General features: G+C 38.7%; 1 protein-coding gene across 1 annotated transcript in view; it reads right to left on the reverse strand.

The window, feature by feature from the left end:
- Nucleotides 1-6240: 6240 nt before the first annotated feature.
- Nucleotides 6241-13798, reverse strand: part of LOC113534431 (metabotropic glutamate receptor 4) — a 121855-nt gene continuing 114297 nt past the window's right edge. The window contains exons 10-11 of the mRNA XM_026927231.3: nt 9580-9829; nt 6241-8081 (exon numbers count right to left, since the gene is read on the reverse strand). Of these exons, the coding sequence (XP_026783032.1) occupies nt 8032-8081; nt 9580-9829 (300 nt within the window). The 3' untranslated portion in view covers nt 6241-8031. The remainder of the gene's footprint in view (nt 8082-9579; nt 9830-13798) is intronic.

Here is a 13798-nt window from a genome sequence, read left to right on the forward strand (position 1 = left end):
GGGTCTTTAAATTTACTTTTTTTTTTTTTTTTTGACACAGCTGTCATTTGGTGCCACATTTGTATGAGATTGTTGATGGTACATATAGTTCAGAAATGGTTCCTGGGCACTTCTTGTAATGCAATTATGTATTAATTAACTTAAGAGAAAATGAGTGTACTTATCACAGTGCCTATCTTTTTAGTTTTTGTTTTTTTTTTACAGAGAATTTGATCAGCTAATCCAAGTTAGAAACTTGCTGAAAGTGTGGATCAAAATAACTCTGAGAATCCTTGCTGTTACTTGCAGGTGTTTTCACTGCTCCAGTGAAGGGTGTCTACATTTTCTCGATCTTTTTCTTTGCACAGAGTTCTGCAAGGAATGGGACTGTCCTCCAGGAAGAATAGCAATATGTTAGTTAAAAGGGATGTTTAGGGAAAGGGAAATAGGTCACCACTGGTAGTTTAAACCGATCTCAGAGACTTGTAAATAATAAAACATAAATATAGCTTTCTCTAACTAACACACGCGCACACTCACACAGAGGGGAGAAAGGGCATAGGTTATACAGAGAGCATAATTAGCACCACCAGGTGAACCCACTCACTAATTAACCCTCCTATTCCTCCTCCAATCTCCCCCTCCTGTTACAACATTCACCACAACAACACCCTACCTGCTACATAGTCTATGCAAAAAGTGATGTAAACAGGGATGTTTACCCACTCTGAGCAATATGGGGCAGTCAGTGTGATGCTCCAAGTTTATAGTGATCATGACTTTACAACATTCAGTGGAACCCTGCTTTTCGCTGTGACATAATCAAGACTAAATACTTAGTTTAAAACTGTTGTTGCTTATCACAGCTTACTTGCAATGTAACTTATGCTGTAATTGTCGGGGTCCAGGGTGTCTCCTGCCTTGTGCCCCGAGTTCCCTGGGATAGGCTCCAGGCTCCCCCATGACCCTGTGTAGGATAAGCGGTATGGAAAATGAATGGATGGTGAGGTCTGTGGGTTGAAACTGGCACAGCATTGAGACAGATGGCAGGTCTAAGTTAGATAAACCCAAGCTTTCTACAGTCTCTTGCCATTTTCCATATTTATCAGGATATTACCAAGAGAGTACAAATTCTCAGTGGCCTCTTTATTATGTACATTACAGTGTCCTCCAGAGTTATTAGCATTCTTTTTGAAAATGAGCACAAATAATATATAAAAAGAATAAGACACGCAATAATATTAATAGTTTGACCTCAAACTTGCAGGGACACTGCAGTTTTATTGAAACTTTTTTAGTTTTTTTTTTTTTTTTTTTTTTTGAAGTAGTGCAATTCTTTCTATAAAACACTTTTACTGACACCCCTATGATTAATATTTTGAGACAATTGTCTAACAAGTTTGGACACACTAGTGGAGCAATCTTGGTCCACTCCTCCTTGCAGAACATTTTAAACTCCTTTTTACATTTAAGCATGTGGATGTCCCTTTTCAATTTAGACCACAGGTTCTCGGTAGGGTTCAAATCCAGAGACTGCGGTGGTCATTACATAACACTGATTTTGTGTTTCTTTAGCCATTGCTCTGTTGATTTTGAAGTATTTTTGGCTCATCATCTTGTTGAAAGCTCTATTTAGAATGGCCAAGTCTGATCCCCCTGAAGCACCTGATATTTTATGAGCGGTATCAGTTTTTTTTCTTGTATGAGGTCCTCTTTTGTTGCTAAACATGCTGATGGTGTATATGATCAAAAAGTTCAAATTTGGTCTCATCAGACTACAGCACACAATGGCCATTGTGGTTCTAATGATGCTTGGTGAAGTTCAGGTTCTGCATTTTGTGAGATGTTTTGTGTTATGAAAGTTGCATTTAACTAATGAGTTTGAAACTTGACAACCATAAGAATCAACTAAACAGTGCAATTCTAAAATAGTGCACTTTTTTGTTTACCTTCTTCACCATCCTCCTCACTGTGCTCACGCGTCCACTTCCTGACATGTTCCCAACTGTTTCAGCATGTGAAACCTTTTTGTTATGGCCCTAATTATGCTTAAGTTTAGTGTATTTTTACAGTTGTGCTCAAAAGTTTGCATACCCTGGCAGAAATTGTGAAACCTTTGCATTGATTTTGAAAATATGACTGATCATGCAAAAGGATAGTGATCACAAGAAGCCATTTATTATCACATAGTTGTTTGGCTCTTTTTTAAATCATAATTATAACAGAAATCACCCAAATGGCCCTGATCAAAAGTTTACATTACCCTTGAATGTTTGGCCTTGTTACAGACACACAAGGTGACACACACAGGTTTAAAGGGCAATTAAAGGTTAATTTCCCACACCTATGGCTTTTTAAATTGCAATTAGTGTCTGTGTATAAATAGTCAATGAGTTTGTTAGCTCTCACATGGATGGACTGAGCAGGCTAGATACTGAGCCATGGGGAGCAGAAAAGAACTGTCAAAATACCTGTGTAACAAAGTAGTGGAACTTTATAAAGATGGAAAGGATATAAAAAGATATCCAAATCCTTGAAAATGCCAGTCAGTACTGTTCAATCACTTATTAAGAAGTGGAAAATTCCGGCATCTCTTGATACCAAGCCAAGGTCAGGTAGACCAAGAAAGATTTCAGCCAGAAGAATTGTTCGGGATACAAAGAAAAACCCACAAGTAACCTCAGGAGAAATACAGGCTGCTCTGGAAAACAACAGTGTGATTGTTTCAAGGAGCACAATACGACAATACTTGAACAAAAATCAGCTGCATAGTCGAGTTGCCAGAAAGAAGCCTTTACTGCGCCAATGCCACAAAAAAGCCTGGTTACAATATGCCCGACAACACCTTGACACACCTCACAGCTTCTGCGCACTGTAATTTGGAGTGACGAGACCAAAATGCAGCTTTACGGTCACAACCATAAGCGCTATGTTTGGAGAGGGGTCAACAAGGCCTATAGTGAAGTGAAGTGAAGTGACTTGTGGCCAAGTATGGTGACCCATACTTGGAATTTGTGCTCTGCATTTAACCCATCCAAGTGCACACACACAGTAGTGAACACACACCCGGAGCAGTGGGCAGCCTTTTTTGCTGCGGCGCCCGGGGAGCAGTTGGGGGTTCGGTGCCTTGCTCAAGGGTCTCACCTCAGTCATGGTATTGAGGGTGGGAGAGAGCGCTGGTCATTCACTCCCCCCACCTACAATCCCTGCCGGACCTGAGACTCGAACCCACAACCTTCAGGTTCACCTTCGGGTTGCAAGTCCGACTCTCTATCCATTAGGCCAAAGAATACCATCCCCACTGTGAAACATGGTGGTGGCTCACTGATGTTTTGGGGGGGTGTGGGCCCTAAAGGCCCGGGGAATCTTGTGAAAAGTGATGGCAAGATAAATGCAGCATGTTATCAGAAAATACTGGCAGACAATTTGCATTCTTCTGCACGAAAGCAGAAAAAAGTGAAGGTTCTGGAGTGGCCATCACAGTCTCCTGACCTTAATATCATTGTGCCACTCTGGGGAGATCTCAAACGTGCAGTTCGTGCAAGACAACCAAAGACTTTGCATGACCTGGAGGCATTTTGCCAAGACGAATGGGCAGCTATACCACCTACAAGAATTTGGGGCCTCATAGACAACTATTACAAAAGACTGCATGCTGTCATTGATGCTAAAGGGGGCAATACACAGTATTAAGAACTAAGGGTATGCAGACTTTTGAACGGGAGTCATTTCATTTTTTCTTTGTTGCCATGTTTTTTTTATGATTGTGCCATTCTGTTATAACCTACAGTTGAATATGAATCCCATAAGAAATAAAAGAAATGTGTTTTGCCTGCTCACTCATGTTTTCTCTAAAAATGGTACATATATTACCAATTCTCCAAGGGTATGCAAACTTTTGAGCACAACTTGTATATCCATAACCTGATTACAGTAGGTCAACAACCATCTGTCTCTTTTATGTAGAAATTTCTTTAGCTTTTTCCATGGTAATGAATGGCAAAGGGATTTTCCATGTGAGCAACTCACTCATATTTATGCCCTAGTTAAACAGTTCAAAGAGAAAATGAAAAACAATATAGGTTTTTCAAGATTTGACAATTTGTTTGCATTTCTTTAAAATATTTCTTAGAGGTGGCAATAAGTTTTGGTACATATATTTGAGAGAAATTATTATTACTTAAAAAGGCAAATTAATTTTTTTGTTGGAATAAAGGTGAATAGATTTTCCTATTGTTGGAGTGGAACATTGTAATTATTGTGTGCACTGTTTATCTTATATAATCATCTTTGCTCATTTTGTCAATATTACAATTTTACATAATTATGGAGGGCACTGCACCTTGTATCTATCTACTGCACTCCTTGGATGTTTTATCAGGTCCACCTACGTATAAATGCACTCTGTGAGTATACAATTACTGACTGTAGTCTGTCGCTATCCACAATTTATCAGCCCCACCTCTAACACATCCATCAATAGAAAGGGACAGTGATAAGAATAGTGTTTACCAGATATTATTTGTGGGTGGAACATTCTCAACACAGCAATTACACTGACATTATAGTGTGTGTTGCGCTGGTACAAATGTATCAGATGCAGATGTGATCCTGGTTTTTTTTAAACATGGTGTATATTTGCAGATCATTTTATCAGAAACACTTTCCTTGTTGGTTGCTCTTGTAGGTATGCAGTTGAAAACTATAGTCCTTTGATGCATTTTAATCTCTGTTTCTGACCACAGCACCTTTGCTGAGTAGATCATTTTGGGTGGCAGACTGTTCTCATGCCAACGGTGACATAGAGGTTTTTAATATACCCATGAAAATCGCTGTATTACAAAAGAACATCATCAGGTAAAGTACACCCCATATGAGAATTTCTGTAAAAACAAATTTCAGGTCATCCAAATAGAGATAAATATCCTCTAACTAAAGTTGACCATTTTAATATTCATATTCAATGTTTAATATCCATTTTAAATATACAAATATGCTCACTGTCTATTTACTTACAAACTGCACTGTATCTGGAATTACTAATGTATACCCTCCTTGCACACATACCAGCATTCTTTCTCTCTGTGATCTCAGAAAAGACCTCCCTAACATTGAAGCATGCACAATTAATCTTCATGAGGGTAGAGTCACGATGAAAGCTAGCCACCCTGTTACCCCAAGGTGTAGCAGATATTATCATGCTTGCGTGGGTCTGGTCTCTCATGCAGAATTTCAAAATGAGAACTGCAACCTAGCAGCTCCTGAACACAAGAGCCCCTAGCACACTGGCCTATGTCCTTAAATGGAAGATTTTGCATCTCATTGGCTATGTCTGGTACGTTGCCCAATTCCAAAGATGCAAATTTTTCATGAGGGACTGATAAACATGCTAAATGTGTATGTGGCAGCCATTTCACCACACCACAGCAAACTAAAATTAGTATCTCTCAAAATTTCCTTTTCGCCAGTGATCACTTTAGCAAAAAGTGCAGGAGAACTACATGTTTGAGAACAAGCTGGTATTGTATGTGTTGTTGGTCAGATGGCTCTTGAATGACCTTCTGGTTGAACCCAGGATTTTTGCTCAAGGTTATATCACCCAATGCTGAATCAGTAGATTGACCTTGCAGCAATGAAATTGAGCCTTTCATTTAAACTGTTTTTTTTTTTTTTTTGTTTTTTTTGCAGTGCTCGGATTATTTGGACTAGACTGCGTCATCCAATCTCCAGGTTAACTGTTCCTCTACCAAGCAGGAAAAAAGGTGGCTCTCATGTCTAAGCAGAGACTAGGCTCCTGTCGCCTGAACATCCTCAGGCACACCAGGCAAGATTAACCCCTCCCAGTGATGTGGGCGTGGCTGTCTGCTCTGAACACCTTTCCATTTAGTTCTAAGGTCAGTCCTTTTCAAGACGATTCCCAGTGCCCCTAGTGGCTAGAAGGGGTGAAGTAGAATGCTAGTTATATATGTAACTGGTTCCTTGTTATTCTGTACTGACTCTGGAAGGTCCAGGGAAAGATTTGTATCATACATCACTGTGTGATTTTGATAGAAGGTCGCGTGAAGGTGAGATGTGTGAAGGTGGCTTTACTCAGGTTACTCAGGTGACTCTTACCATCCCTGTTGTTCATGTTAGGCATATGAACATATGTACGTATGAACCATAGTTATCTAGTTGTGACACATGTGGGCCACAGAAAGTTTTATAATTGCAGACCCCCCAAACAATGAATAGACGTAACATCAGTTATTTGCTCTTTATTTATGCACAATTATACATAGTTGCAATTAAACAATCAAATGTTTCAATACATTAGTGCACACACACACAAAGATTAGATCACAGTATAGTAATATATTTAAAAATTTTGTCAATCATTTTAAGAATGTTTGTAGTCCTATGCTTAGGATTATTATTCAGAACATTTTAATGATCACTGTTTTCAATGGGTAAAGACATTTAAAAAATCGTAGCAAAGAAATTATAATCTAGAAAAAGCATGATTGATCACACTTTGAATTATCACTTTGCGTTTTAGGACTTTAGTCCTCATTTAGGGATTACCAATTGGCCCTTGGATCCAAAGTTTTCTCCACAGGAAACTGCATCACTGCAATTCTGGGATACCTATAAAAATATATTTACTGATATTGTAGGTCCACACATGAAACATGATACACTCGGTTGCCAGTTTATTGCACACAACTACTCTGTAGCTACAGTCAGTGGCCATTTTATTCTGGAACATCTACCATATAGTTGCACTTTTTAGTTATACAGTTGTTGACTGTAGCCTCTGTTCGTATACACAATTTATCACTCTACTCTGTCCATCAATGGATAAGTAACCACCAGAGGACCACAGAGGATGACATTATTTGGTTGATGACATGGTGTGAGTGTATCAGGTGCAGCAGTGTTGCTAGGGTTTTTAAACACCTCACTGTCACTGAGGGAATATTCAGCAAACAGATGTCCCATGGTCAGAAACTGTCACAGAGGATGATTAGCCTAGAAACTCTATAGTGGCTGGAGGCTTTGCTAAAGTCAGGAATTGTATGGCTAGGTTTAACTGATGAAATGACTGCAGTAGATACACCTAATAACCTAGCAACTGAGGGTGTATGTCTGCATGGACATATATTTGGCAGGACATTACAGGATACTGTTTTTTGCAAATAGGCACAAATCCCAAAGTGTTGCAAAATTTATATAATTGTTATTTTATTTATTTTCAACCACATTACTGAGATTTAATGAAATAAATTTACCATAAGGCTCAGCCTATCTTCTGTTCTGGTGACAGCTGTGACTCAGATCCAATACAATCCAAATCTATGTAAGTCAACCTTTTTCCCCTTGAACCTGACCTCGCCAAGAGGAAGTGGAGAGAACATTTTAATCTAGCATTTTTTAAAGAAAAAAAGTGTCTGACCAAGCTAGAACTGGTTGTTGGAAATGAAGATGCAGACTTGAAGAACACTCAGCAAAGGGTGTTTGGAGTGGCTGATTTCTTCAACACAATATACTGTCCATACAGGATTTCAGAGCATTGTGAATCCATCAGGTCAAATCATTGTCTATTCTGAATAAGCAAACAGACATGTAGTTGTTCAAATACCAATTAGAACAGAGAAGCATTGCATACATGTTTACTTTTACATTCTCTGGTTAACACATGCACCACTGTTCATAACAATTTTTAAGTCCTTTTCCTGGAGGTTTCTTGCTTTGTTTGCACTGAAACTCATCTGTTCACTGAGGTCCATAGCAGTGACTTAGACTTGCTTCTTGTGCTTTTCTATTGGGCAGATCCTTTGGGATGACTGTTAGGTAGATCCTTTGGAATAAGTAGATAAAGTTATGAGTCATGTCCTGACTCAAGATGTCCCCTTAGGATCTTTATCTGGCCTTCACTAGAATATATCTGTATACTGCCCAAGTTCTCTTCCATATCACTTGTCCATATGAAAACCATGAGAGTAGTCAACTGTGATGGCCTGACTTCCTGTCATCATGATGTGATGGTTGTCAGTTGCGATCTGCATTCTGTTACATTGCGTGGTTACTGTAGCTGATGTATGTTTGTCTGGGGCTAAGTCCTGGAAGAAAGAGAAAGCATGATCCATGAGTCAAAATTTAACTCCCAGCTGTTTATAATTAACATCTGTTTCTTCATGTATAAATGAAATCACACAAGCATAGACCAGATTGTTATTCCCCTGAATATGAAGCCTGTGGTGGCTAACTCTCTCCACAGACACACTTTAAAGCACTTTGCAGGCCAGGAGCAGTGTGTTTGCATAATCACCTATGTTATTTCTGCTGAATAGGCTACTATTTACTGTTGTACAAAGGATGTCTACATTTTGCCCTGTAAGGTAACTAAAGGGCAACTAAAGGGCAACTAAAAGTAAACCAATTAACCTTCTAGTTTCATTTCTAGAATGAGATTAGCCAGTCATTACACATTTTCAAACAAAAACGTTGTGAAGTAATAAAGGGATCCTTGTTGCTGCAGTGACCTAATTGTACCTTCTGCATAACAGAATACAAGGAACACTGCAGCATATTTAAGCATTTTCAGTGCTTTGGTGTCTGTGATCATCTCATTTTATCTTAACCCTCACATTCTGTTCAATATGTCCTGCTAGTCCAGGGAATCTTTTCTGATTTTTGTCAGTTGACTCAGGTCATCACTTTTTTATAGCAATATAATTGTAACACTGATTTTCAAATAACTTGCCTATTTTATAAACAAGCATCATAATATCTTAGCAGTATAAAAATACTACGGTTATGTAATAGACACAAAAAACCCTACACACTTGAGGATTCACAGGATGAAAGGCTTTTGTGCAAAAAAGATAGAGAGAACGCGCACATATTTTTTTGTCCCCACTCACAAGCATAAGTAATGATACTGCAAATGAGCCCCATATACGGTTTGTTCACTGTCCCACTGTCTCATGCCATGTTTTTTTTTAGCTGTATTGTAATTACAGCTGTCCCCTAGGTATGAGTGAGGGTGTGAATGTGTGTATGTTTGGTGCCCTACATGTATAAGACATTCCATAAATGGTGTATTCGCACCTCACGCCCAGTGTTCCCACAACAGGCTCCAAAACCACCTCACCAGGATAAAGTGGTTACTGATGATGATGATGATGATTACCATGATGATGATGGTCCAAGATGTTAAATATGTATTATATAATTTGATAAATGGCTTGTTATATAATATAGTGTGGTTTGTAATGCTGTGTTCGAATACTGGTTCTGGGAGGAAATATTACATAGACGTAAACTCACCCTTTTATTTCATATTCACAAATATTTAACACTGTGATATCACCTTGTTGCTCAGGTCAAAATAAATATGTTTAATAAATGTGTAAATAAAAAAGCTTAACCTCTATAATATAAACAGTATTGTAAAACCATTCAATAGAGAAATGGAGGCAAGTACATCAGTTTTCATATAGGAAAATACTTTCAGAACTGCTCCACTTATTTTGACATGCACAGAGCCTAAGGGTTGAATAGATGGCAATTTGACTATGTGTAGAACAAGATGGTACACAATGAGGGCCTTCTCACCTTGAGTTTCCAGGTTCTCACACAGCTCAGTCTTGGCCTCTCCATTGGGTCTGAGGTTGGCCTTGGGGTTGAATTTGTTGGACATTGTGGCGGCAGTGACTACAGCCTTCAGGCTACGAGTGCTGCGCTTAGCCACATTCTGCTCAGGGTGGAGGAGCACCACGTAGACTTTGGGCATGTAGAGCAATCCCAGAGACACAGAAGCACTCAGGCTGACTGAGATGGTAAGAGTAGTTGTCTGGATGTACATCTGCCATTGAGACAAGAACATACACAATGACAAACAAGGAACATGAATGAATTAAGTAATTTAAGGAATTTGCCCCTTAAAAGACATACCCTAACATGCATGCTTCACTATTATTACTCTTCCTGGGATAGGCTCCAGAACCACATTGATCCAGATCAGGATAAAGCAGTTAGTGATCAGACATAATAGGGAAATCCTGGAGCCATAGTGTTTTAGAAAACACTAGCTCAGTTTTTTTTCTAAGGACCAGAGCCAACTTCTTTGTCTAAGAAGACGGATTGGGCGATACTTCCTTCTATAAATAAAGATGTTATTATGAATCATGTTTGCAAGTACAAAGTTGACCACTGCAGAGGTAGAATAATAACTCATTTAATTCAGTGAGATCTGACTTGATGCTAAAATTTTAATTCTGTAATGTAAGGAGGGTAGAGCCGACCTAATTTGCAGAACTAGAAAGAAACAGAAATCAACTACAAATAAACAAATAAACCCTGTGTCTCTCCAAAAATGCAAACATCCTCTCTAAATGGATCATATGCTTTTATTTCATTCTTAATTTTGCTTTTATTTTCATGTTGGGGTCTTGGTAGGGACAGGGTCATCCCATGCTTGTTTTTCACAGGTTGCAGCTCCTCCTCCTGGGGGAACCCAAAATGTTCCAAAGGCAACTGTGAGGTATAATATAATAAAGTGGGACTAAGTGGGACTGATGCAGCTCTTGCAGCTCTAGCAAAAGGCACCTTTATATGCTCAAAAACCCACCTCAACTGCCTTCTTACAATTTGGAGGAGTAGCAGCTCTAACTCAAGGTGCTCCGGATTGCTGAACTCCTCAACCTAGAGAATCATGCAGTGGAGCAACCGTGTGGAGGAACCTCATGAACTCATGATCTTCCACAACAAATGTCAAGACACATGATCACAGGCCTTTTCCAAATCCATAAAACACATGTAGACTCCATTAGCATATGCTTCAGAGTCTCCTCTTCAGAACCCTGGCACAGACATTCATAGGCTTTTCCTGGGAGGCTGAGGACTCCTTTAATTGGAACACACCCTCTGGTATCCTTTTTCATTCCATGTTCCCAAAGCCAGTTTCCATTGCAAGTCTAGTATGCCATTGTGAGTCTAGTATGTCTAAAACTGTACATTGCATGCCTGCCTCCCAACTGGCATTGTACCTGACTCCCACCCTTCATCTTGCAGGTGGTGAGCCCAAAATGTTGCTCCACACTGCCATTTCAGGTTGAGCCTAACCAGGTTATGTTCTTGCATAACTTTCAAGGTGATCATTTGGATCTTTGTATAACCTCACCCCTCAGATGTGTTCACCACACATTTTGGTGTGAATAATATATGTATAAAACAATCTTTACATTTAACAATCTTTTAGTAAAGTTGTGTGTGAATTTTGCATAAACCAAACCAAACAAAAATTTTCCGCCAGATTTCCAAAAATTTTGTGAACGCTGATTTTCTTGTGTGCATATGTTTATCACCAGCAAAGTGCAACACACGTTCCTGACACAGCTCATTTGCATGTTGTGCCGCCCACAAAACTCCATAAAAGCTCAAGAGCACTGGGAACACAATATGAATGATGAGGGTAAAGGCTGAAAGACAGAACTGGATGTTGTTCTGACTCACTTCTATGCCAACAAAAATACTGAATAAGATATACTATTAATAATAAAAAATTGAGTGCTAATTCTTCCATCAGCTTAGGCATTTGTTCACAGCTTATGGCTGTATGCAGACAGACCAGGCTGCCCTCCGTTTATATGGCACCATTTCTTTTGTCATAATTGAATGATTATTTGTCATAATTTATGGCATAGTGTTGGCTTGCTTTCTTTATTTTTCATATTCTTTAATTAATGGCAATAATATAAAATGACTGGGTTTCACAAAATGTTCTTGATGGTATACTTAGTCTGTGACCTAGTGAACTAGCATGAGGATGTGTTTTTGATAGAGATTCCCAAACACTTCTATAAGTCGCTCTGGATAAAGGCGTCTGCTAAATGCTGTAAATGTAATAAAACAGTATCCTCCATGTATAAAAGTGCAGTAATCCATGCACAGTATATGAAGTCGATCAAGTCAAAGTTTACATTAGCATAAATTCTTAGGCATAAATTTACACACACTCAGGAAAAAGAGGAAGATACAATTTTTTTCCAAAATTATAAGATTTTCATCTCACCAAATAAAATTTCTTGTGTAAATGCAAATAATTTTTTTTGCTCATTTATCACACCCATAGATTTATTTAAGAAATAAAACTATTGCACAAAAAAATCCACACCAATGAAAAACACAGAAGCACCAAATTCAAATAACCTATACCTGTTTTGGGTTGTTGAGTTTCCCTGCCGGAGAAGTGCTTGCCTATTGTTCCTACAGCCTTCCATTTATTTTACTAAGGAAAGTTAAGTGGTTCTGATTATCTCTTCAAAACACATGCAGAAATACAAAGTGCTATACTGATGAACTAGTTAGAGGGAGGAAGAAGAAAAGGGATTATACTGGCAATAGATCTTTGTGCCTTTTTATGCATAACCAAATACTGTAATGTTCCTTCATGGAAACTCACTACTTATGAGGAGCTTCTCAAAGAGAGAGTTTTTGGACAAATGAGAAGGGTTAGCTTGTAAGCAGGAGAACACTTTCTGTAACTCTGTGCTGCCAAAAGTAGAAAAAATGAGAAATTATTATGCAGAGTATGTGTTACATACATAATTTACAAAAAGTAAAATTGTAACAAATTGGGTGTTACTGCCTTAGACAAGCAACCTTAGAATTATTGGTCTTAGAAATTCCATCTTGTATCATTAAGTAATTCATAATCCAATTAATCTGAATATAATCAAATATAATCTGTTTTCGAATGAATGACAAGGTAAGCAGTGGTTGGGTAAGGCTCATCACTAATGTAGCACCATTTATTTAAATACCAGTTTCAACTCCATCAACTCATTCTGTACTGGACACATTACACATATCATATCCATGTCTGTGTAAAACAAGACTGTTAAATTTATTTACTTTGGTCTGACCACGTCATTCTGTACCTTGTTCATCTTCAATAACCACTTTATCCTAGACATGGTTACAGTGGATCCAGATCACAGGAACACTAAGTGCAAAGCAGGAATACACCTTGGATGGGAAGCCAGCCCTTCATAGGGCATCACACACACACGAACACACACACGAACACACACACACTTCGGTGCAATTTAGAGTAGTCACTCCACAAATCCATGTACCCCCATGGACACTAAGAGAACATGCAACCAACTCTGCACAGTAATCTGAGCTCAGTGTTGAACCCTTGACCCTAGAGCTGTGAGGCAACTACACTTCCTGCTGCAGCACTTTGCCACCTATCATTCTGCATCAAATTTTATAAAATTAACAACTGCAGTCAGAGAGCAGACAAGTGAAATGGGAACAGGGGACTAAAACAGGTTTAGTCCTCAGAGACTCTGTGCCAAGGGACTCCCTGCATTCATACTGCTCCACTTTCTTTTCCAATTCAGAAAGCTAAAAGTAGATGATGCCAGTATCAATATTCTGAGGTGTTTTACTTTCTAAGCCCAAAGGACAAATCATTTTATTATGGTTTATTGACCCATAATGAAAATGGACTTTCACTGTGTATTTATTACTGCATAAGGGCTGTTATGTTATGTTTGTGGTAGCACTTGAAGTCTTAACCTGTCATTGCTGAGCACTAATACAAAGATGTGACCATGTAGGTTATTACCTAATTAGGATTATTACATAACAGCTGCAGTTCAACTCACTGGCAATGCACATTGCATCACAACATTTCTGCAGTCCAGAATGACTTCCAAATATATTGTTTTGGAAACCAGAAATAATGACAGGTGTGAGCAATACAGCAAAGCACAACACAGGTTTAGGCCCACAGAGAAAATGGTGTGCCAAACCATCAAGG

Source organism: Pangasianodon hypophthalmus, chromosome 2 (assembly GCF_027358585.1).
Source record: "Pangasianodon hypophthalmus isolate fPanHyp1 chromosome 2, fPanHyp1.pri, whole genome shotgun sequence".
NCBI lineage: Eukaryota > Metazoa > Chordata > Actinopteri > Siluriformes > Pangasiidae > Pangasianodon > Pangasianodon hypophthalmus.